The 25,795-nt window shown below is 36.1% G+C and overlaps 1 protein-coding gene across 1 annotated transcript in view; it reads left to right on the forward strand.

The window, feature by feature from the left end:
• Positions 1–21,037, forward strand: part of ANKRD50 (ankyrin repeat domain containing 50) — a 31,245-nt gene extending 10,208 nt beyond the window's left edge. Inside the window, exons 3-5 of the mRNA XM_025420555.3 lie at positions 9,977–10,206; positions 12,828–16,378; positions 17,973–21,037. Of these exons, the coding sequence (XP_025276340.1) occupies positions 9,977–10,206; positions 12,828–16,375 (3,778 nt within the window). The 3' untranslated portion in view covers positions 16,376–16,378; positions 17,973–21,037. The remainder of the gene's footprint in view (positions 1–9,976; positions 10,207–12,827; positions 16,379–17,972) is intronic.
• Positions 21,038–25,795: the final 4,758 nt, after the last annotated feature.

Here is a 25,795-nt window from a genome sequence, read left to right on the forward strand (position 1 = left end):
CTTAATTATTTCCTAGACTCTTTCTACTTAAAAGTGTGATCTTAAGATCAACATTATTGGCATCACTTGGAGGTTAGTAGAAATGGAGAATCTCAGGTCTGTTGAATCTGAATATGCCTTTAAACCCATTTCCTAAGTGAATCTTGTACACATTGAAGTTTAAGAAGCACTGCCCTGAGCTTGTTTCTAGAGGTGTTTTTTTTTTTTTTTCCTATTAGTTTATTCTAAGGCATTTAATCTTTTTCTTAGAATGTTTCTTGAATCTTTTACCCTAATCTAGAATATTTATTCATCTACTCCTAGTTGATCTACTTAATTTTAGCCTCTATATCCCAATTCATTTTGTTCATAGTTTGCCAATTAACCATAGTAAAACAGTGCTTTCTTTGGGTCATTCTTCTGAGACTGTGATAACCTATACAACAAATTCAAATTTCTCTGCATATCTTTATAGCTCTTGATAATTTCATTCTGTTCCATCTAAAGTAGTATCCTGTTTCAGAAGCCTCATCAGAGCACATAAGGTCATTTGTTGTTTAAGAAACATTTTAAGCATGTAGGAGTGTTAAAGCTAGTAGGAGATGTGAAAAGTAAGAATATTCTTACTTTTCTCAGTGTTTAATGAGAACTTCATGTATGTAAAATAAAGGTATGGATTTTTTATTATATATGTTGTAGATTATTTTCTTCTTAGGTGGTTTTGTTTTGTTTTTACTTTGTTTTTAGCATGTTTGCAGTTTTTAAAAAATTTTATGAAATAAAATGGTTTCCATATAGTAGAGGCTTGAATTAATGAAGTAAATGCTTTTCTGCCCTTAAAAATATCTCTAAGGGGTATCTGACTGGCTCGATCAGTAAAGCATTTGACTCTTGATTTCCAAGGTTGTGAGTTCAAGTCCCATGTTGGGCATAGAGCTTACATTTTAAAAAATACATTTTTAAGTATATTCTGATTGGTTGCCTATTTACCCTCCCGTTGATTGGTTGCCTATTTACCCTCCCGTTGTTCTCATTATGTCTTTGACCATACTATATATAATTGTCTTACTTTTTTTCAGTCAGTTTTTTTGTCTTTCGTGTTATTCTAATCTGAGAAATATTCTACTGTTATTGTTTTTTTTACTGTGTACATGCATAGTTAAATATAGCCATTGGTAATAAAATAGAATTTTAAGTGCTCATATAATTGCTTAATAAATAAGTATTAATTAGGAGAACTAATTATATCTTGCGGTTATCTAGAAGAAAGATTTGGAGCTTTCCAGAAGTTACAGACCTTTTACAATTATGACTCATGATTTGAATACATAGAAACTGTGATAGATTGATTTGTTTTTGTTCTTCATCTCTCCATGTACTCTTGGTCTTTGCTATATGAATATTGCAGGTCCTTCTACCAGAGGAGAAATATACTTCTCTGACTTTTTCCGTTTGGTTCAACCATGTGAGATTTGCTTTGGCCAGTGCAATGTCAGTAGACATGATTCAAACAGAGGCTTAAAATGTGCATGAGTAGTTGGGTTTATCCTCTTTGTTTGTACTATCACCATGAGAAGGACATGTTGTGGCTAGCTTCTCGGTTCAAGGAGAATGCTAGAGGTGTGGAACCAATACTATACCACTATTGTAAAAATAGCTAGCAGTAAAAAAGCTAAGGAAATAATACTTCACGTACAAAATCCATAATTTTCATCAAAAATTTAGAAATCATTGATTCCTCAATTTGACTCATCCCCTACATTCAATCCATTAACTATTTTTGTTTTATTTCAGTGATAAAACAAATGTCTTCACCTCTATGCAGCCCCATTTCTACTACTTCTGTTCTTTCTTGCATAGACTCCTGCACTGGCCTCCCAATATGGTTTTCCTGTTGCTGTTGTTGTCCCTCTTACCTTCACAAACCAGTTGGAGTATCAGATCATATTAATTACCTGCTTAAAATCTGCCAATGGCTTCTCACTACCTTTAGAGTAAAATATAAACTTACATGATCCAGTCTTGCCTAGCGTTTGACCTCAGCTTGTACCACTTTCATCCTTATTCATTGCTCTTTATCCACATCATTACCCTTGTTATGTTCTGAAATAGGTCAAATTCCAGCCAGTAGTTCTATGTGACTACTTGCTCTGATATCACTTAGATGCCAGCTTTAATATTACCTCCTCAGAGAGCCTTTCCTTTACATCACATCTTTAAGAAGTCTCCTACCCAGTCAGTTTCTTAAATCAGATCATCACACTTTTATTTTCTTCATTCCTTAGTTTTCAGTGTCTATCATGATCTGAAATTATTTTGTGCCATTTGTTTACTTTGACTTTATGCCTACCTACTGGAATGAGCAGACTATTTACCTGTCTTGTTCCCTTTATATCTCCAGGGCATAGAATATAGTAGAGACTCAGTAACTATTTCTTGACTGAGGAATAATATATTTTAATTTAAAACATTAGGAATTTGGGGGGCAGCCCGGGTGGCTCAGCGGTTCAGCACTGCCTTCAGCCCAGGGTCTGATCCTGGAGACCCGGAATCGAGTCCCACATCGGGCTCCCTGCATGGAGCCTGCTTCTCCCTCTGCCTGTGTCTCTGCCTCTCTCTTTATCTCTCTGTGTCTCTCATGAATAAATAAATAAAATCTTAAAAAAAAAAAAAAAGGAGTCAAGTAGAGAAATAGGATCCATACAATGTGTGGACTTCAAGGCTGTTGTAAGTACAACATGTACATTTATTCATTTATTTTCACTATTAGTAGTTTGGAAGATATCAGGTCTTTTAAACAGCATAGTAACATCTAGCTTAAGATTTTAAAGTATCATGTTGGCTACTTAGTTGAGAACTAGTTTGGTGAAGGTGGAAGCAAGGCAATAAGTACCGGATTAGTGCAGTAATGGAAGTAAGAGGCAGTGGTGCTTGGACTTGGGTAGAGTGGTGGAGGTAGTGAGAATTACTGTGTTTTGATTATTTTTAAGATTGATCTGAAAGCACATTGGATGTGTGGAGTATGAAGAGAACAAAGAGAAGTAAAATTGTGGTTCTGAGAAACTGGAAGAATGGGATTGCCCTTTACTGAAATGGAGAAGACTAAGGGAAACACAAGATGAGGTTTAGAGGTCTGAAGTTTGGGTTTTAACATATATTCAACATTAGATATCTAAGCAGAGAAGTTGAGTAAGTAGTTGGATTCACAAGTCTAGATTCAGAAAAAAAGTTCCTGGCTGTGTATATAAATTTGGTTTTCAGTGGCATATAGATGGTACTTAAGGGCATTAATAAACTTATGTAAAAAGTGAATATAAATAGGTAAAGAGAAGATCCAAGATCTGGATATTGATATATTTCATAATTGAAAGGTTGAGAAGATATGAAGAAGAGTAGCTTAGTGTGGTAGGAGAAGACAGCCAAATCCTAGAGGAGGGGATACGGAGGTGGAAAGAGCTTCACTTAGCCTTACAACTTACACAAATAATGCAATAAATTAATTTGAGAATATAACTAGTACAAAGAAGACAGTTGAGATGCAGTGTTTAGAGTAGCAGTAGTAAGTGATGACAAAGTCTTCTTAAGACATGGTGATTAGGGAAGGTGTCCTTCAGGAGTAAAAGACATGTTTGATGTTAGAACTGAAAGGAGAGCATTGTGGCTGGAGCAAAAGGGAGAACTCAGGAATGAAACCTATGATTTTTGACTTAAGAAACTAGGGGATGGGATCCCTGGGTGGCTCAGCGGTTTAGCGCCTGCCTTTGGCCCAGGGCATGATCCTGGGAGTCCTGGGATCGAGTCCCATATCAGACTCCTTGCATGGAGCCTGCTTCTTCCTCTGCCTGTGTCTTTGCCTCTCTCTCTCTCTCTCTCTTTCTCTCTCTATCATGAATAAATAAATAAAATCTTTAAAAAAAAAAAAAAGAAACTAGGGGATGATCGGGCACCTGGGTAGCTCAGTCAGTTAAGCATCTGCCTTTGGCTTTGGTCATGATTCCAAGGTCCTGAGATGGAGCCCTGTGTTGGGCGCTCTGCCCAGCAGGGAGCCTGTTTCTCCCGCCCACCCCCATATTTGTCTGCACAAGCTCTCTCTCTCTCTCTCTCTCTCCCCCCCCTCCCCCTCTTTCTGTTTCTCTCCCTCTCTTTCAAATAAATAAAATCTTATAAAAAGAAATTAGGGGATGATAAGATACATTAAGTGACATGGAGAAGGCAGGTGGAGAAGAATGTATTTGGGGGGAAAAATTGAGAGGATACTTCTTTAAACATTTAAATTTGAGATGCATATGGGGTATCCACAGGGATAGATAGTTTGGGGGATTTTTACTTTTGAGATTTAGGTGAGGTCAAGACTAGAAAAAATAGCTTAACATTTTTAAAGCCATAAACTGGCTTCTGGTTGTAATATGATAAAGACATGGAAAATAGTACAAAAGCAAGAAAGTAAAACGATAAAAGAGCTATAAGCCCAAACCTCAATATAATATGGAAGTTAACATCAAATTGAGATGCAGACAAAACTAGCAGAACATTTATTCTTTAAAATAAGTCCATACCCTGAATATCATCAAGAGTATAAAAGCTCTTATTTGGAACCATGGAGACAGGTTAAAGACTTATGTACTAAAAGCTCCCCTGGACCCAGTTAGGCAGAAAGGAAGAACAAAGAGGGCAGAGAAGAGTGAGTCAGACATTTGGGGGTAGTTCAGGAGAGGTTTGTGGTGAGAAACCATGCCTCATGTGTGTATCCCCACAGCTTCTGGTCTTAATTGGCTGGGGAGAAGTAGAAGCTCAAAGGCCTTTTTCATGCCTGTAACTCTGAGTCATAAGGAGAATTCTTACAAGCCTGGACACTGGATACACTAACCTGCAATTGCTGGTCCAGAGGGAACTTATCTTACTGAAGAAGAGCTGTCACAGATATTTAAAAATATATCTCAGGAACAAAAGAGGAAGGAATCTGAGAAACCGAGCACAGAAAACTCTCACCGGAAAAATGTTGCCATGGAACAAAAGAAATGCGTGGCCAAACATCATATAGCCTTAATTGAAAATGTAATTAATAAGCAATTGCTGGAGTTAAACTATTACATGAAGCAGAAATAAAAGTGCTTGGAAAAGAGATGGTAAGACAACAGAATGAAATGAAATATATCCAAAGTATATATTAGGACTTACTCTGTGAAAAGGGAGATATTTCAAATCAATAGGAGAAATATAATTTCATAAATAGTTTTGGAATATCTGTGGAGCCATATGGAACAATAAATTGGAACCCTAGGTCACATCTTTATGTCAAAATTAATTTGATTAAAAAGTAAAAATAAAATATTCAAAGCTTTTGAAGAAGACATGAGGAAATGTTTTTTAAGCATAAAGTTGGGAAGTACCCTCAGAAAAGTGACATAAAACTCAGGAATCATAAAAAAAAAAGCTCTGATATATTATCTACATAAAAACAAAGAAAGAAACTGCATGTTAAAAAATACCTTTAAAAGCCAAAAAGAAAAATAACAAATAGTGGGTGAAAATTAGCAACAAACGTACTTCTTTAATACTAAGGCATCCCTAAAATAAAAATTGATAGTCTTTTGTAAAATGGGTAAAGAAATATGAAGACACAATTTAAAGAAAAAAAACTATGACTCCTAGGCATATGTGAATGTGATTGGCCTCATGATAGGCAAATGTAAACTAAAACTATAATGATGCCATTTTCTATGCATCTGTGGAAAAATTAAACAGGCACTCTTACATAACTTTGTGAATATATATGTAAGTTTTGAGGAGAATATTTTGTCAGTTACTACCAAAGTATACACAAGTATGACCATTAACCTAGCAACTGTAATCCTAAGTAATATATTTAACAGATGTACCTTTATATTGCAAAATGATACAGAAACATGGTAGACTTAAACTGAAGTATATCAGTAATCATATTAAATATAAATTGTAAATATCCTAACTAAAATGGCAGTTTGATTGCATAAAACATGTAAGATCTAATTATATGTTGCCTTCAGTATACTTTGTATAGAAAGAGACATATAGTCTACATGAAAAAGAATGAGGAAATATATACCCTGCCAACCCTACAAAAGGAAAAGCTTACATTAATATCAAGGGATGTAAACTTTGAAGAAAAGAATATTACCAGGCATAAGAGGGGAGCATTTCATAATGATACAGTGATAAATTCCTAAAGGATGTAACAATTGTAACTGTTTATTCCTAATAACACAACTTCAAAATATCAAAATTAATACAATTGCAAGAAGAAATGGATAAATCTACATTTACATTCTGATCTTTTAACCTCTCCTTTCAGTAATTGATAGAGCAAATAAACAGCAGATCGGTAAGAACAATTGAATAATACTATCACCAAATTGACCTAATTGACATTTGTGGAACAGTCTACCCAACAAGCAGAGTACACATTCTTTTCAAGTGCCCATACAACTTTTACTAAGATAGATATATTCTGGGCCACAAAACAAATCTTAATAAATTTAAGGGCATGCCTGTTATACAAAGTATGTTATCTGATCACAGTTGAAATAAATGATGATAATAACACAACAACATAAAAAACCCTGGGAAATCCCCAAATATTTGAAAGCTATAGAGCTCACTTCTAAATAACCTATAATTGAAAGAAGGAATCAAAGGGAAATTATTTTGAGCTAGATGATATTGAAAATACTTAGAAAGGAATACACAGTATTAAAGGATCATATTAGAAGAAAAGTAGGAAACAATTATTTCAGTTGCTATTATAAGAAACTAGGAAAAGAGCCAACAACCTAGAGTGAGCAAAAGCCATCAAATAATCATATCCCATCAATTTCACCTGCCAGATTTCCCTCAAATCCTTACAATATGCGCCATAATTATTAGACCCTAATGGTTAAGAGTATAGATTAGGGTGACTGACCACCTGGTTTGCCCAGGAGGTGGGGGCGAGGGGGGAGGAAGGGCAGCTAGTTTCTAGACTCCGTGCTTAAAACTTAGAAAGTCTCAGGCAAACCGGATGAATTGGCACCTTGTGTAGTTTCTGGAGTCAGTCCTTAGACTTGAATCTCTTCCTTTAACTTAGGACAAATGATTTATCCTCATGTTGCTTTGATTTCCTCATCTGGAAATGGTATTATAATAGTACCATCTTAAAGAGTTAATGTGAGAATCTGATGAGTTAATGGATATGTAAACTACTTAAAGCATATAGAACAGTGAATGAAAGTTAGCAGTGGTGCCCTCCCCTTTTTTATAAGCAGTGGCCTTCCATGTCACTCTTCCCTTGTAGACTTAACCCTGCTTCAGGCTCTCCTTCAAATATAGCCAGTTATCTTTATAAACACAAATATAAACATATCAATTTCCTGCTTAAAATACTTCAGTGGCTCATTAATACCCTAATACCCTTAGGTCATACTCCAAATTTCATAATAAAGTTTATAAAGCCCAGTATTTATGCATTGTCCTAACTCTTCTCTTCCATACTTTGTTCAGTGGTCTTTCTCTTTTCAAGACTTTGCAGGTGAGGTTGCCTCAACTAGATTTTTGGGGGAGGAAATGGGGGTTCTGTGTATTATATTATCCCTACCCTAGCTCTTTCTCCTTACGAAGCTCCTTTTTTTTTTTTTTTTGTCTTCCCAAGCCCTCTCCCCTCCCTGTCCCTATCAAATGTAAGTTAGGTTGGCCTTCTGTGTACTCTCACAGCACTGTGTGTTATTTCTCAACTGGCAATGATGATAGTACTTACTATATAATATGTTAAATACTATAATATATATATTAACTATAGTATTGGTTTTTCATCAACCTTCTTTGTTCTCCTAATACAGGAAATATATACATAAGATACAGGAAAGTAAATTTTCCCAAATTTAGCATATTCCTTCTGTCAGGGTTGCCTGGCTTCCCCTTCATTGTATTTTATTGTAAATTTATTGTAAATTTATTACAATTCCTGGAAAGTTATTTTTTTTTTATTTTTTATTTATTTATGATAGTCACACAGAGAGAGAGAGAGAGAGGCAGAGAGACCTAGGCAGAGAGAGAAGCAGAAGCAGGCTCCATGCACCGGGAGCCCGACATGGGATTCGATCCCGGGTCTCCAGGATCGCGTCCTGGGCCAAAGGCAGGCGCTAAACTGCTGCGCCACCCAGGGTTCCCTAATTCCTGGAAAGTTATAATTGGTTCTTCAAAACTTAATTCATCTTGAGCACCTAATATTTGGATATTTCTCTGACATCCTCTGCCTTTCCTCTCTACTTCCCTTGAGTTGGTCATTTCTTATTTACCACATTAGTAATGTTACTGCTGTTTACCATAGCACTGGGAACACTGCTTTGAAGTTTCCTGTTTTCCATTCTAGACTACAACAATGTCAAGTCTTTATTTAGGATCTATTATGGGCACAGCACTATGCTAAGTCTCGGGGTACACTATCATGGGCAAAACTGACATAGTCCCTGTTTTCTTGATGCTTACAGTGAAAAGGAAGAAACAAGGATTAATGACATTGAATTAGTAAGTCTAACATTGCAAATTTGATAGTGTTATGAAAGGAATATTTAATACCGTGAAAGTGTATTATAGGGATTCAGTCTTGGGAAAGTGACTCTCAGGTTTACAGTTGAAGATTAAGGATGAATTAATTACATAAAGAGAAAAAAGCACATTTCAGGTAGAGAAAACTGCAAATGAAAAGGTCCTCATGTGATTGTATATAATAAAAGTCATTGAAAGAAGGCTAGTGTGGCTGGAGTAGTATTGTAAAAAGTTGCTCTGGCTGCAGTAGGAACCCTGGGGAGTGGCTGGAGACAAGTAACATACAGAACATACAGGAGATTTTGATAGTCCAGGTGAGAGAGAGATGATGGTGGTGTGAGTAGGGGGTTAATGTTACAGACTGAGGTGGGTTTGAGAGATTTTTGTAAAGAAATATTGATAGGACATACTGATAAATTAGATTTAAAGTTTAAGAGAGTTGTAGGAAGGATTAGCTATAAATATTTGGTATTCATAACTAAATGGATTATGTCCCTTTCAGTGCCTTATTCAGTACATGACATGCTTAAGTAAATATTTGTTGAAAATGAATGAGCATTGTTTCAGTTATGAAAATGTTACATTGATTTGCAATATAAATTATGAGTAGGAAATGCATTGTTTGTTGAATTAAACCTAATAAGTTGTCCTTTACATTGAAATTTGAACATACACCAAATGGTCCCAAATGGGATCTAGATTATAGTGATTTATCTTTGTACTATCTTTTCAAATAAAATTTGTGTGTGACACGCCAGTATAGCCTGCAGTCATTTTGTAAGAGAAAGAATGATAAAACATTTCTAAATTCTGTAGGATACTTGATATTTTCTTTCTTTCTTTTTTTTTAAAAGATTTTATTTATTTGTTCATGTGAGACACAGAGAGAGAGAGAGAGAGAGACAGGCAGAGGGAGAAGCAGGTTCCATGCAGGGAACCTGACATGGGACTCGACCCCCAGTCTCCAGGATCATGCCCTGGGCTGAAGGCAGCACTCAACTGCTGAGCCACCCCGGCTGCCCGATATTTTCTTTTTATTAAAGCAGTCCCCAAAGTTGTTTTCTTTTTTTCTTTATCCTTTGCAACACATTTTTACTTGGTTATAAGCAATTCAAGCTTTTTACTGGTGACTGAAAAAATCAGGAAGGGAACACTGAAATCTAGTTTCTTGACATTCCTACTGTCCTCCTTATTTTTATGCTGAATTACTGATACACGCACACTCTCTCACATATTTTAAGGTGGAAAGTGTTACTGAAAATGTGAACTATTTAGGATGAGTATTCATAAAGTGAGGAACTAAAGTTTGTACAATTTGTATTCTAAAATTTAGTTTATTCTTAAAACATATTTATAACCTATGTTACTAATGTTTGAGTGATAAACTGAACATCATAGCCAATAATATTCAAAATGTTCATACGGGTGTGTTTTACAGATGTGTTCTTCTCCCTCTTTTGGGAATGAAGCCTCCTCAGCAAAGCCTATATCTACTTGTTGATTCTGTTGATGAAGGGTGTAACATTACTGAAGGTGAACAGACGTCTACCAGCTTATCTGGAACTGTTGCAGAACTTTTAGCTGGTCACCATGAGTTCTTTCCACCATGGCTATTGCTTCTGTGTTCTGCCCGAAAACAGAGTAAGGCTGTTACTAAAATGTTTACCGGTAAGTGTATGTTTGTTGATGTGTTACTGACATATTTCTAAATTATCTGTCTTATCTTCCGAACCATCTGTTGGCATTTTGGGGGAATCCCACATTGGTTTAATATTTAATTTTTTTTTTTTGTACAGTTACTTCCTAGCCCTCTTTGTCACCAATATTTTATTCTAAATTATATAGTTTTACTTCTATTCCTCCAGATTGGCTTTAATAGCATACTTTTAAGAATTCTGTTAATGAAATAAAAAATATTAAATTTGGTTAAAACTTTTAATATAGGAGAAATTTGAAATATAAAAAGTGCTTTCTTTCCATCTATGAACATAGCATATTCCATTTATTTAAATTTTTCCTAGATTTTTCTCAGTTCTCCTTGCCTATGTCCTACATATTTCTTTCTGCTTTTCGCTGTTTTAAGTTGAAACATATGGGTTTTGAATTGAAATGAGTGTATTCAGAATTAAAATTTGCAGATGTATCACCAGAGAGAAGGAACATTAAGATTTTTACTGGGTCTAAATAAGTTTCATCCACTCGTATCTGAGAATTTAACATTTTTGGAATGAGATTTTCTCTTTCCTGATGTATTCACTGCACTAACCAGCAGCATTGTTATTAATGGCTTCAGGTGAGAGTTAATCTAATGAAAATTACTTTGGCCCTTAATCAGAATCGGCCTATGAGGGTATAACTGTGGGGTAACAGCATTGGACTTGTTATGGGACTGAAGGAAATAGCCTATTTGAAACTGTTTTGTGCACAAAGAAATTAATCCTCTAGTATTTTTGAAGATTTTCATATTTGTTTTATCTGGTTATTAAATAATACATGCTCCATATGGAAAATGTTTTAAATGACAACATAGTCAAATATTAACATCCTTCAGGGATAAAGTAATAAGTAACCACTCCTTAACATTATGTGTTAAATTCTGTGTATGTCATCCTGCCTAATTGAGATCCTCCTTATATCAATTTGATTTCCTGCTTGTTGACATTTGTAAGCCTTTTAGTGTCACTATATTGTCTTTTTAATAACTATTTTAATGGCTACATAGTTTATTAATATATCAGTATGCCAGAATTTATTTGACTTTCTTATTGTTGTACTTTTAGGTTTTATTTTCCTAGACCCTCCCCTCCCAGATTCTTGAGGATAACAAATAATTTCAGTGAGCAGCAGGTTATAAAGGTTGGAGCACATCCTATCACTCTATCATTCTATTATCAGCATTGAGAAGTTTCATACCCTGGGAAATATTTTCAGTAAGAATACAAAGTGGTTCAACAGGGAAATGGTCCAGCATTTCAGTAAATCAGTTTTTTATTCCTCTAAAAGTTTTGAGCACTTTTCAGCCTTAGAAAAATTTGTTAAAGTGCTTCGATGGCAATGTATTAAATTGTGCATATTCATAATAAAAGAGAATCACATATATAATGATTAGGAGTTTCAACTTTTAAAAAGCAATTATATTTTCAGTAGCTTTAACTCAAGATACTCAAATTATTAACAGGTATTCTCAGTTCTGTTTTACCGAACAGATAACTATCATTAATGATGAACATATGAATTTTTAATATTACTAAGCATTTAGATTTGGAAGAGCTTTGTTTTTTAAACTGTAAGCACTTTGTATGTATTCTTTATGAAAGTGTATTTATGGTAGTAATATAAAGGCAGTGACAGGTGATACTCTGTCCCATAATTAAGGCTGGCTAGTGTACATTCAGTTATGTGGATGGAAATACATAAATTTTTCATGTGAAAAAGATCAGCTTGCAAAAATAAGCAAGTGTTGTTATTTCTGGCAACTTTTTGTCCTTAGTCATTTGGGGGTACAGAAAATCTTACCAAGATGCTTTCATGAGTGTGTATGTATGACTTTTTAGTGTTAAGATTACTATCTCTTGTCATTAGAGTTGAGAGGCACCCTGAGCCACTAATAGGATAAGAAATATTTCCATTTGTACATCAGAAAATGAAATAGTTTATCTGCAACTAATGCATTTTTACAGAAGGAAAGGACAATTGATTTATATATTCATAGATATTGTGCTACCTGGGCGGCTCAGTCGGTTAAGTGGCTGACTGTTGGTTTCAGCTCAGGTCATGATCTCATGGGTCATGAGGTCAAAGCCGGGTAGGATCTGTGCTCATCAGGGAGTCTGCTTGAATCAGATCTCTCCTTCTGCCCCTTCCCCCACTCATGCATGAGGGCTCTCTCTCATTTTTTCTCTCTAAAATAAATCTTTAAAATAATCCTTAAAATCTATCTATCTATGTATATATGGACGCCTGGGTGGCTCAGCGGTTGAGCATCTGCCTTCAGCTCAGGATGTGATCCTGGAGTTCCGGGATCGAGTCCCACATTGGGCTCCCTGCAAGGAGCCCGCTTCTCCCTCTGCCTATGTCTCTGCCTTCTCTCTATGTCTCTCATGAATAAATAAATAAAATCTTTAAAATATATATGTATATACATGCTCACAGATGTTTATTAATATTAATTGATTTGTTATTGATTTATTTGCTTATTAGTTTATTATATATTGAGGACATCCTCTTCAAATATATGGCAACTTCTGTAATCACTTTCAACTGATGACGTCACTTTTTTGTCTCTCTAGGTTTTCGGAAAATAAGCTTAGATGACCTTCGGAAGGCATACATTGTTAAGGATGTTCAGCAGTACATCCTTCATCGTTTAGATCAAGAAGAAGCTTTGCGACAACACCTCACAAAAGAAACCGCAGAGATGTTAAATCAACTGCACATTAAAAGCAGCGGATGCTTTCTTTATCTAGAACGAGTTCTAGATGGAGTTGTAGAAAACTTTATTATGTTAAGAGAGATTCGTGACATCCCAGGAACTCTAAATGGTCTATATCTCTGGCTGTGTCAGCGACTTTTCGTAAGGAAACAGTTTGCAAAAGTTCAGCCCATTTTGAATGTGATTCTTGCAGCCTGCCGGCCATTGACCATCACGGAATTATATCATGCAGTATGGACTAAAAATATGTCATTAACCTTGGAAGACTTCCAACGTAAGTTAGATGTCCTCTCCAAACTTCTTGTTGATGGACTAGGAAATACTAAAATACTGTTTCACTATAGTTTTGCAGAGTGGCTTCTGGATGTGAAACACTGCACTCAGAAGTATTTATGTAATGCAGCAGAAGGACACAGAATGTTGGCCATGAGTTATACCTGTCAAGCCAAGAATTTAACACCATTGGAAGCACAAGAATTTGCATTGCATTTAATTAACTCAAACTTACAGTTGGAGACAGCTGAGTTAGCTCTCTGGATGATATGGAATGGTACACCTGTCAGAGATTCCCTGTCTACTCTAATTCCCAAGGAACAAGAAGTGCTACAGCTGTTGGTTAAAGCTGGTGCTCACGTCAACAGTGAAGACGATCGCACATCGTGCATAGTCCGACAAGCCTTAGAACGAGAGGATTCCATTCGGACATTATTAGATAATGGAGCTTCAGTAAATCAGTGTGATTCAAATGGAAGAACATTATTGGCTAATGCTGCATACAGTGGCAATCTTGATGTAGTGAATTTACTGGTCTCCAGGGGAGCAGATTTAGAGATAGAAGATGCACATGGACATACACCACTTACCCTAGCTGCTAGACAAGGACATACCAAGGTGGTTAATTGTTTGATTGGGTGTGGTGCAAATATTAATCATACTGATCAAGATGGTTGGACAGCATTAAGATCTGCTGCTTGGGGTGGCCATACTGAGGTAGTTTCTGCACTACTTTATGCTGGCGTAAAAGTGGATTGTGCAGATGCTGATAGCCGAACAGCTTTGAGAGCAGCAGCTTGGGGAGGACATGAGGATATTGTACTGAATTTGCTACAACATGGTGCTGAAGTCAACAAAGCTGATAATGAAGGCAGAACTGCCTTGATAGCAGCAGCATATATGGGACATAGAGAAATTGTCGAACACCTGCTGGACCACGGAGCAGAAGTGAATCATGAGGATGTTGATGGCAGGACTGCACTCTCTGTAGCTGCACTCTGTGTGCCTGCAAGTAAAGGACATGCATCGGTTGTTAGTCTTTTAATTGATCGAGGTGCTGAAGTAGATCATTGTGATAAAGATGGCATGACTCCACTGCTGGTAGCTGCCTATGAAGGACATGTTGACGTGGTTGACTTGCTTCTAGAAGGGGGAGCAGATGTGGACCACACAGATAACAATGGTCGTACACCCCTTTTAGCGGCAGCTTCTATGGGCCATGCCTCAGTTGTAAACACTCTTTTGTTTTGGGGTGCAGCCGTGGATAGCATCGATAGTGAAGGTAGGACAGTCCTCAGCATAGCTTCAGCCCAAGGAAATGTTGAGGTAGTACGTACTCTATTGGATAGAGGGTTAGATGAAAATCACAGAGATGATGCCGGGTGGACACCTTTGCATATGGCAGCTTTTGAAGGTCACAGATTAATATGTGAAGCACTTATTGAACAAGGTGCTAGAACAAATGAGATTGATAATGATGGACGAATACCTTTCATATTAGCTTCACAAGAGGGTCATTATGATTGTGTTCAAATATTATTGGAAAATAAATCCAACATTGATCAAAGAGGTTACGATGGAAGAAATGCACTGCGGGTTGCTGCATTAGAAGGGCATAGGGACATTGTTGAATTACTTTTTAGCCATGGAGCCGACGTTAACTACAAGGATGCTGATGGGAGGCCTACGCTTTATATTTTGGCCCTAGAAAACCAACTTACAATGGCTGAGTATTTTCTAGAAAATGGTGCAAATGTAGAAGCAAGTGATGCCGAAGGAAGGACAGCACTTCATGTTTCCTGCTGGCAAGGCCATTTGGAAATGGTGCAGGTTCTGATAACCTACCATGCTGACATCAATGCTGCGGACAACGAAAAGAGATCTGCTTTGCAGTCTGCAGCTTGGCAGGGCCATGTAAAAGTGGTCCAGCTTCTGATCGAGCATGGTGCCATAGTTGACCACACTTGTAATCAGGGTGCGACTGCACTCTGTATTGCAGCCCAGGAAGGGCACATTGATGTTGTGCAGGTTTTATTAGAGCACGGTGCTGATCCAAACCATGCTGATCAATTCGGACGCACTGCTATGCGTGTTGCAGCCAAAAACGGACATTCTCAAATAATCAAATTATTAGAAAAATACGGTGCATCTAGTTTGAATGGCTGTTCCCCCTCTCCCGTTCATACGATGGAGCAAAAACCTCTGCAATCAGTATCTTCAAAAATGCAGTCGTTAACAATCAAATCAAATAGCTCTGGCAGTACTGGTGGAGGGGATATGCAGCCTTCACTCCGTGGTTTACCTAATGGGCCAGCTCACGCATTCAGTTCTCCTTCAGAATCTCCAGATTCTACAGTCGATCGTCAGAAGTCGTCATTGTCAAATAATTCCCTGAAAAGCTCAAAAAATTCATCTTTGAGAACTACTTCCTCTACAGCAACAGCTCAAACAGTACCAATTGATAGCTTTCATAGCCTGTCATTTACAGAACAAATTCAGCAGCATTCATTGCCGCGCAGTAGAAGTCGACAGTCAATTGTTTCTCCGTCTTCCACAACACAATCCTTGGGACAGAGCCATAATTCACCGAGTAGTGAATTTGAGTGGAGTCAGGTAAAACCCAGTTTGAAGTCGACGAAAACAAATAAAGGAGGGAAATCAGAAAATTCCAGCAAATCTGGAGCACCTGGGAAAAAAGCTAAACAAAATAATTCTTCACAGCCAAAGGTTTTAGAATATGAAATGACTCAGTTTGATAAAAGAGGGCCTCCAGCCAAATCTGGGACTAGTGCACCACCTAAACAAATGCCAGCAGAATCTCAGTGCAAAATTATGGTACCTTCGACTCAGCAAGAAATTGGTCGATCTCAGCAGCAGTTTCTTATTCATCAACAAAGTGGGGAGCAGAAGAAGAGAAATGGAATAATGACAAATCCAAATTATCATCTTCAGAGCAACCAGGTTTTTCTTGGTAGAGTTTCAGTCCCAAGGACAATACAAGACAGAGGGCATCAGGAAGTGTTAGAAGGATATCCTTCCTCAGAGACGGAATTAAGCCTTAAGCAAGCCCTGAAGCTTCAGATTGAGGGTTCTGACCCTAGCTTCAACTATAAAAAGGAAACACCGTTATAAAAGGTAACTTTTCATCAACCTAAAGAATAAACTATCCAAAGTATGGTTCCCTTTACTGAGGATACTCTTTTTCCCTCCTAGTCACATGGCTAATTCTCTCACCTAATCTCTATTCAGATGCCATCCCCTTTCTCAGCAAAACCTGCCTTTAGCTTCCTTGTGAATTTGAATTGTCCCACCACCAACATTCTTTTCCTTTCCTGCTTTTTGTTATCCAAAGAACTTACTATTTAGCATACTTCATGTATTTTATTTATTATTATGTATTTTATGTTTATTTGTCTCTTCCCAACTAAAATGTAAACTCTGTGAAAGAAGGGATTTTTATCTGTTCTCTGCCATATTCCATGCACTTGGAATACTGTTTGACCTATAGTCTTTTCTCGGTGAAAATATATTGAGTCAGTGAATGGACGAGTGGATGAGTGAATGAATAAATGAATGAACGAATATACTACTTACGGATCTCTGATTAAGAATTTCTTTCGAGACAGTCATTTCCCCTCTTTAAAGTTCTTTGATGGTAATGGAGGGGAGAGGACCATTTCTGTAATACTCACATTTTTATTTGAATAAAATAGTGTATGTAGTGCTTAGTAGATAGGTAGTCAATGTTAATTTCCTTCCTTCTCACCCTGGAAGAAGTCAAAGACTTAGCACAAAGTAGCTTTTATGATGACACATCTCTTAAGAATCTTCCGAGTAAAATTTGCACACACCAAGAATAGGTGAGGGAAGATGATAAATTGGGTGTATTGGTAAGAGGGTATTTAGGGCCTATACTTAGACATAAGAATTATGTTTAAAGATCAAAATAAAGTCATATTTATTAAATAAAACCTTTTACTTCTTTACACTACAATGGATGCTTCACTACTTACATAGGGGAAGTTAATGAGAAAGTATATACGTAATTTTATATAATAGATACTTTTTCAGAAGCACATTTCTCTCCATTGAGATAAATTCCAAGGTTTCATTAGGAATCTTTGCTAATTTATACTGCAAGTATATTTATCCCACTTTGCTTAATCATTTTTCATCCTCTAACAGAATTGTACTCTTTACTTTAGCAAACTGGTATTTCCTCCTTTCCCTTCTTTGTCTTTGGAGCTATATTTTAGGGGTATTTTAGGTGAAGCATTATTATAAATTATAAACTTCCTGTGCTTTCTAATAGTAAATACCCTTCAATATGAATAGATGGATGACTGGTCAAATCCCATTCAAAAATAATTTGTATAAAGTAGTTCATTCTGCAATGTGATTTATTTTAAGAATGTTTAGTTCTAATGGTACAACTCTCTAACTCTAATGATATCTTTTGTAAAGGCAAAGTATAAATCTATATTAAACAATAAAACACATGAATTAGGGTAAACATTGTGTGGAATCTTTAAAAGTGATTTCTAAATTGAATAATGAATCTCTAATTGATGTGTCTACTTTGCTTCACATAGTATATATATATATGTATATATATATACTATTATATATAATTATATGTACTTATAATTATATATGGTCTTAAAACTACATGTAGCTATATAGTAAGTATAATGTAGAAATTAATTTTTTTTTTTAACTTTTACATTAGTTTCCTATTCTGTGAAACAGAAGACATTGTGATTGGAGTGGTTCTTCAGCTACTGGATGAAAACATAAAATGCCTGTTGATTTGCTGAAAAAAAAAATGAAGAATGTGATATCTGCAGTACAGTTACCTTAATTACTGTAATGTGCCTAAATAGTAAGGCTGCCTTCTCAATGTAACCCTCTGTGCTTAAAAAATTTCATTTTGTGTGCTTTGTATTCACTACACAAGAATAAGCACTTTTGTTTTTAAATGCAGGTATATACTGCAGTTCGCTGATAAAAGCTGAGAAAAAAATTTAAGTTAAGATTTGATAAATGTGCATGTGCCATGATCAATTATATACGAAAAGGCAGTGTTCTTTGTATTTATTTTTTTTTCTTTTTAGTGGCAAACGAAACGTAAGCATATTGTTTCAGTCACATTTGCATTGTTGTAGTGTATGGCTTGTTTCTTGTATCTTAAAAAATGTTGCTCAATAAAATAAATCATGCAACTATTTTATGTTCAGTACACCTTCAGCATTGGTTGAACATGTGTTTCTATTTAATGCCACATTGAGGTGAAAAATGGTTTGTTGACAGTTTTAAAAAATAATTCTAGTGTTTTAGGGAGCTGCTCTAAGTAGTTTAAATTTGAATTTCCCAGTAGAATCCTCCTAATCTCTGGCTAAGGATGAAAAAAAGAAAGAGAGAGAAAGAAAGAAAAAAGAAAGAAATAACAAAACAGACTATAGGCAGAACAAAGTTCTGTTTCATTCACTGGGATGCAATTTCACCTTCCACTCACTAGTCAGTCCACCCATCATTTCTGAGGCATGGAAATTCTCAGGGACAAGGCTGTGCCTCAGGGCGAGTGTACGTAGAAGGAGATGCACCTGAGGGTAGATTTTTGATCCCTGAACAATTCATCGACCACACTTATCTCCTGTCCAGTTAAATAGAATTGACCAGTGTAAATTTCATGCTGGCTTCTCTCTCAGTTGTTTCTATCTTGTAAATCATTGAATGACCAAAATAGCCCCCACTCAAAATCAATTGAAGCAGTTTTAGTGGTAGCTGGGTGAATATTTCTAATGAACGTAATATGTGGGTCCTTCACAGGTGACACCACTAACCTGCCAGTCACAGCACATGTGTATTTTTTTTTTTAATTGAGTTTTGGTAAATGATAGTGATAGATTTGCACTTTTCTGTCCACATACTCTTTCCTGTTTTCTTCTTTGGCCAGTTGCTCACAGGATAACTGGATGGTAGGGTTAAAGGTGAAGTCTATGACCAAGGAAAACCAAGGTGACTGGCCCAAATGAGCAGGGGACCCACAGCCTGGGCCTCCTGGATGGACTAAACCAGCAGAGCTGACTTAGGTGGGTTGTGTGATGTCTGGAAAGGTTAGAATTTATTGTTGAGAAGCCATTGTTGTGGGTTTGATTTTTGGATAAGCCCCGTGAATTTTAGACAGCCCAGAAATTCTATTTTCCCATGTGCATTTGTTGATAAGAAAGAGGAATGAGGAAAGAGAATTTGGAGATTCAGCATAAAAACACTGCTACTAGAGCAAAATCTTGAGTAACAAAGGTCTTCGTAACAGAGGTCAGTAATGTCATCCTCATCTATGAAGGACACATGTGATGCATTGTTCACGGAAATAGAAACGTGTAATTGGTTGTGATAAGTGTTTCACTTGAATCTTCGTGTAAGGTTTTTATTTTCTAATTTACTTTTTAAAGTCAGCAAAACACATTTTGTTTGTGTCATCGGTAAGTCATAATCAGGAATAGGAGAGAAGTTCAATCGATATAAGATGACATGGCAATATTGATAACTCGAATGTGAATGTTTCAAGTATTGAATTTTTGTCCCCATGGGACATTTATTAAATACACTTAATAGGACTCTTGCAAAGTAGCCTTAAAAGTGTTAATGATTCTATTGATAAATATGAATACATACTATTATTAGAACCAATCTTACTCGTATCTCAAATACAGTACATTTACATTACTGTAGAAGATGAAGCTCTAATTTCTTATTAGGTGTATTTTTCTTTAGAAAGAGAACCCTGAAAGCTGCCAGTTTTTCTATAACTTTGAATTATTGGAATTGTATTTATTTAATTTTATTGTTTTTTACAAAAATGCACCTTGTGGCCAAAGGGCAAAGATATGACTCATTACATAAGGGATTTATGTTTTTCAAAGAGCTGAATGTTTTCATATCCATATTATGTACACTTGAAACAGTTGGTAGGAAGAGAATATGTTGGAAAAATATGATTTTCACAACTAAGTACTCCTCTGGATTTTTTTGTATTGTGTTTTGGAATAGGAAAGAAATGGCTTTTAGTTAGGATAAGGATGATAAGGGTGCTGAAGATGCCCTGCTTTGCCTATTTGTTTTTGTGGGGGATTGAATAACATGAATGAATGTGGCTTTTGCTTCATTAAGAGTAAAAAAATAGCCCCCTCAATTTAAAATGTCTAAATAGCTATTTTAAAAATCAAAATGTTTAAATTTTGTAAATCACCTGATGTCAGTACACACCTATAATGCCATGTGCTTATAACTTTTTTTAACATTCCATCTATGCCCATTCCCTAAAAGTCATGAGCTGGTAATAAGGGAAGTGATAAAAAAAAAATACAGTAAAGAAAAACTAAGATCTGAATATATGTTGGAAAGGCTTTGGAAAGAAAATTGACTGGAACCCCAATGTACTGCAGAGTACAGCCAGTATCTTGTGTCTCTCTTCCTCATTCCGCACCCCTACTGGAATCCTTACCAAAAATAATTCACTACTTTAAAAACAGGAGTGAATAATTTGCTCAATATTGTTTGGCTATGCAAATGTTTGTTTTGCTTAATGTTCTCCATTTACACTTCTCAGCAAATGTAGTTGCAGACAAATGCCTTTTTTTTTTTATTTTTTCCTTGGTTTGGGGTATGTAAATAGCCTAAAATGTACATTGAATTTCACATTGTAAAAGTTTTATTTTATTCCTTGTATTATATTAAGCAAAAATCCCTATGTATATGAAAGTGCATAATAAATATATTTGCTCTACAGAGGATATCTTGTTTTAATTTTAATCCTTGACCCAACAGAACATGCATGACATTTGCAGGAAAAAAAAAAAAAAAACAAGTATCAGTTTTAAGTTTTTGACTTATTTTAAATAAATACTGAGAAGACGAATTTGGAAACATTTTACCAAAAAAAATGAGATATAAAAACTTCACAAAGGAAGATGGAAAAACAAAAAGAACTTGACTTATGTCATCTAAAAGTTACTATAAGGACTTAGTGGTTTGTTTTTTTTTCACCTAATAACTGTTATTACTGTTGTCACCATGTCAGATTTCATGACTCTGAAATTGCAGTAATCCAATCAGTTGTGTACATGCATGCTCCTTGGTCATTAGAATATTATGGCCATCTCACATTTGATATTTTGGAGTTAATTGCAAATATGGTCCTTTTCTAAATAAATTTCTATGTATTCTTAGTAAAGTTGGGTCACTTCATGATCTGCCTCTCCCACCAGAACACAACATCATATGCATGTATCTATATTTGTGTGAACATATACAATATATTACTCTAAAGAGGTTTGTGCAAAAGCCAGCAAGGAATTCTGTGTTAGGTGATTTTATGATAATTATAGAGTTCTACAGTAATTACATATATTCTTTATAAATGGATTAATAAAAATCTGACTCAAACATTTTTTATTTTTATTTTTAAAGATTTTATTTATTTATACATGAGAGACACAAAAAGAGAGAGGTAGAGACATAGGCAGAGGGAGAAGCAGGCTCCCTGCAAGGATCCTGATGTGGGACTCTATCAGGACTCTATCCCAGGACCCGGGATCACACCCTGAGCCCAAGGCAGATACTCAACTGCTGAGCCACCCAAGCATCCCTCAAACTTTTTAATAACAATGTTTAAACACAAATTGTGAGGTACTTAGGAGAATTTTGAAAAAGACTGGTTAACAAACTTCTATGGAATTTTCTAGCTGGTAATCCAAAGAAATACACTGTGAGAACTTGGCAATGACTAAGGTTTTAACTCTTTTGCCCTAGTAGTTGGGAGGATTCCAACTAATAGTAGTGTTAGATATTATGAAGGCTTAGATTCCTGGATTTGGGGGGAAATTTCCATTAAGCAAATATATGCACTAATCTTACTTTCAAGATAGGGTTTCTGCTGACCTATCTTACTAGTACAGTAAAATTAAAACTATCCAATATTAAAATGGAGTCATTTGAAATTTACTGCATGTTTAGAGTACTACTCAAATGTACAGTCATTCTCACATTGACAAAAATTATGAAACATATTCGTAGAAGGATATATTTGCAATGTTCAGAAGAAGCTTTTACTGGGGATCCCTGGGTGGCTCAGTGGTTTCGCATCAGTCTTTGGCGCAGGGCCCAATCCTGGAGTCCCGGGATCAAGTCCCACGTCGGGCTCCCGGCATGGGCCTGCTTGTCCCTCCTCCTGTGTCTCTGCCTCTCTCTCTCTGTGTCTATCATGAATAAAAAAATCTTAAAAAAAAAAAAAAAAGAAGAAGAAGAAGCTTTTACTTAAAGCTTTTGCATGTTTTCAGTCTTCATGGTGAAAAGTGATGTAATGATAGGTCCCAAAAGAATTGATTTACATTTTTGAAGAGTGTTATTCCCTTTTTGTTTGTAAACTTATGCTGAACTATAACGTATCGAAAATACACAAATCTTAAGGCACTGTCCTATCATTTTTTACAAATTGAGCATACCTATTTAACCATCATCCTGACCAAGATATTGGCCAAAACATATATTTATAAACCTCCTGCATCTGAGAATAATGATTATTGTGAAGGTAGAGGTTAAAAGAAAACGTGATCTTATGAGATTCGATGGTGATTTAACTCCATTAGTAGCTTTCAGTAGGTAAAGATAGAACAAACACTTGTATACATGCAAAAAAAAAAAAAAGAAAGAAATGCTATAATTGTGATTAATTCTCATAGGGAAAGGCAAGTTATGCATTCCCAAATAACCTGCTAAAAATAACCTGCAAACACATTTAAATACACCGTAAATTCAGTATATCCAAACCTAAAGCCGTCAACTTTCTCACCTAAACACCAGTCCTCTTAACTCCTTTGTGAATAGTTTTTCATTCTACTTTCAAGAAACTGAAATCAGATATTGTAGATGATGCTCTATATGTGTGGCTTATGCATGGGAGAGGACAGGGAAATCCCATCAGAGAGCCCTTCTTCGTAGACAAGGCTTTGGTCCTTCCTCAAGAAATTAACCAAGGGATGATGCACTGCTATATATTTTTAGCTAAAATACAATGTGTTGTGATTAAAATTTTAAATAGTTAATGGTTTGATTAGAAAACCAAATATCCTGTTGGCAAATTGAACTCCAATTAAAAAAAAAAAAAAAAGAAAACCAAATATCCATCCTAGCTGAATTCCTAAGAGGGTTTCTACTTTCCACATCACTCTCCTAGGCAGGTAGGTTTAAAACTCCAAAGTAACATTACTGTACTTTGTTTCCAAAAGGTGTTGCTAGGTCTAAAATAGATGTTTATGTTATACTAGGTTTTCTAAGTGCGGCATGCTATTCTTCTCTTGGCCAGTCATAATGCACATCATCATATCAAAATCTCTGAGGGCAGGACACCTGAGTGGCTCACTCAGGGCATGATCCCTGGGTTCCAGGATGGGATCCAGTCCCCCATCGGGCTTCCCGAGGGGATCCTGCTTCTCCCTCTGCCTATGTCTCTGCCTCTGTCTCTGTGTGTCTCTCATGAAAAAAATCAATAAATCTTTAAAATAAAATAAAATCTCTGAGAGGTCCTTCAGGAAAAGATAATTTAACTTTGTATATACTAGTGTTTTTTTTTTTCCAAAAAAAAAAAAAAAAAATTTGATGATTGCACTCCCTGCTCCATAGTCTTAAATAATGCCTGTTAAATAAAACATGGGCTAGAAATGCATCACAGAGTTGCCTTGCCTCTCTTCCCTGTTCACAAGGTTAGTTGTCACCCGTGAGTTCTCACTCCCACCATTCGTGTTGTGGCCTCATCTGTTCCCCCAGAACCCGCTCTTCACCAGGACTCCTCTCCCCTGTGCTGGGCCTCCTCCACCCCTACAGACTGAACACATCTATCTCTGAAAGCATGGCCCTCTTCTTGTCACAGGCTCCAGCCAGCCTCTACTCTGTCTCCTGTGAAGTCTGTCCTTCAGGTAGCCACCAGTTATCTTTTTAGAACGTCACTCTGATTACAGTTTACTCCTGCCCAGAAACCTTCACCATCTGCCAGCACAGTTCATGCCTGTCACCAAGAGCCCCCCACAGATTAGCTCTTGCCCCTCCTGCCCGCCACCCCTGCTTCCCTGTCCTCTACCACTCCACCCCACTGGCCACACACCAAACCCTCTGCTCCCCAACCCCCACAGACATATTTGCTATTGCTAGAACACTCCATGCTCCTTCTGACCTATATTTCTCTGCCCACGTTCATCTTTCTCCTCATCTCCCAACCAGAGGGAAGGGCTTTTTAATTACTCTTGTATTTTTACACTTGCCTTTTGTGGTCCTTCTTATGCATTATGCTAAACATTGTCCCCTTTTCTCCCACTGTAATCTTCTTTCTTGACAGGCATTGAGTCTTAACTCATCTTTGTATCTTTTGGATTGTCTCGAACATAGTAAGTGTTCATTTACTATTCTTCTCATGGCACTTTCTTCTCATTCAGAGACAGCTGTGGGAGAAATATTTAAATTCTGCTATTTTTGGTCCACTGGACAAAACATACTGAACTTACCCAACCTCCAAGAGTGATCAAACTCGGTAAAAAAATAGTATATATTTTCCCATCACTGCTTTTCCATCTGTTCTACTCACTTAGCTTGTATTGAATATTGCAGAAAAACAAGCCAATTATTTATCATTTATTAGAACATGTGACAGACTCTGATTGCTTTCAGCTGATAACCTGACCTGACCTCTTTGTAACTGGAAACAATTAAGTTGAATTCAGTTTATTCTTTTAAGGAGAACTTAGTAACCGTCACTAAAATTGAGAAAATGTATCCATTTGTCCCTTAATTATGCAGCAAACATGGAAAGCCAGAGGGTTTCAGGGACACAACAAGGTTAAGTGTAAGTGACGGCTCTGTCACAGATGCATCACTCCCCGACCTTTTCCCTAAGAAGCCAACGTAAGTTCTTCCAGTATAATAATAATAGGCATTTGATTTGAGATCCATAATAATTCATTTGATGTAGATTTTAATAGAAGCTGCAATGGGAACAGTTGGGCATGTGGGAAAAAATAGCCTATTAAAAATGAAATAAAACTGGTGAAATAAAATTTTAAAAAATATGTGCCAGGATGGAAAACAAAAGAAAATATGATCTTAAAAGAAACACAGAGGCTCTGAAAGGGAAAGGAAGATGAGATTGTATGAACTAATTAACGAAGACAATGGTTTTGCCTTAAAGTTCTGAATTATATTTCATTTGATTTGTGCAAAAAAATACTTTAACTGTAAATTAAATTTTATTTACATTTATTTTATTATTTGCATTTCTTACATTTATTACTTGTTCTCTTTAAAGGTAATCATACTTTCCAGTTAAATTCTTATTAATAAAGAATGACTTCCAGTGTCCTTTGGACATAGAGACTTTGTCATACTATTACTAAGTTAAGACTTAAATACAAAGATAACTTTATTTATCCTCTCATCCCTTTGGGATATTTGCTTTTAATCTTCTGTTTTGGACAATTGTTTGTGACCAATAATGCAGACATT

This window comes from Canis lupus, chromosome 19 (genome assembly GCF_003254725.2).
Source record: "Canis lupus dingo isolate Sandy chromosome 19, ASM325472v2, whole genome shotgun sequence".
Classification (NCBI taxonomy): Eukaryota; Metazoa; Chordata; class Mammalia; order Carnivora; family Canidae; genus Canis; species Canis lupus.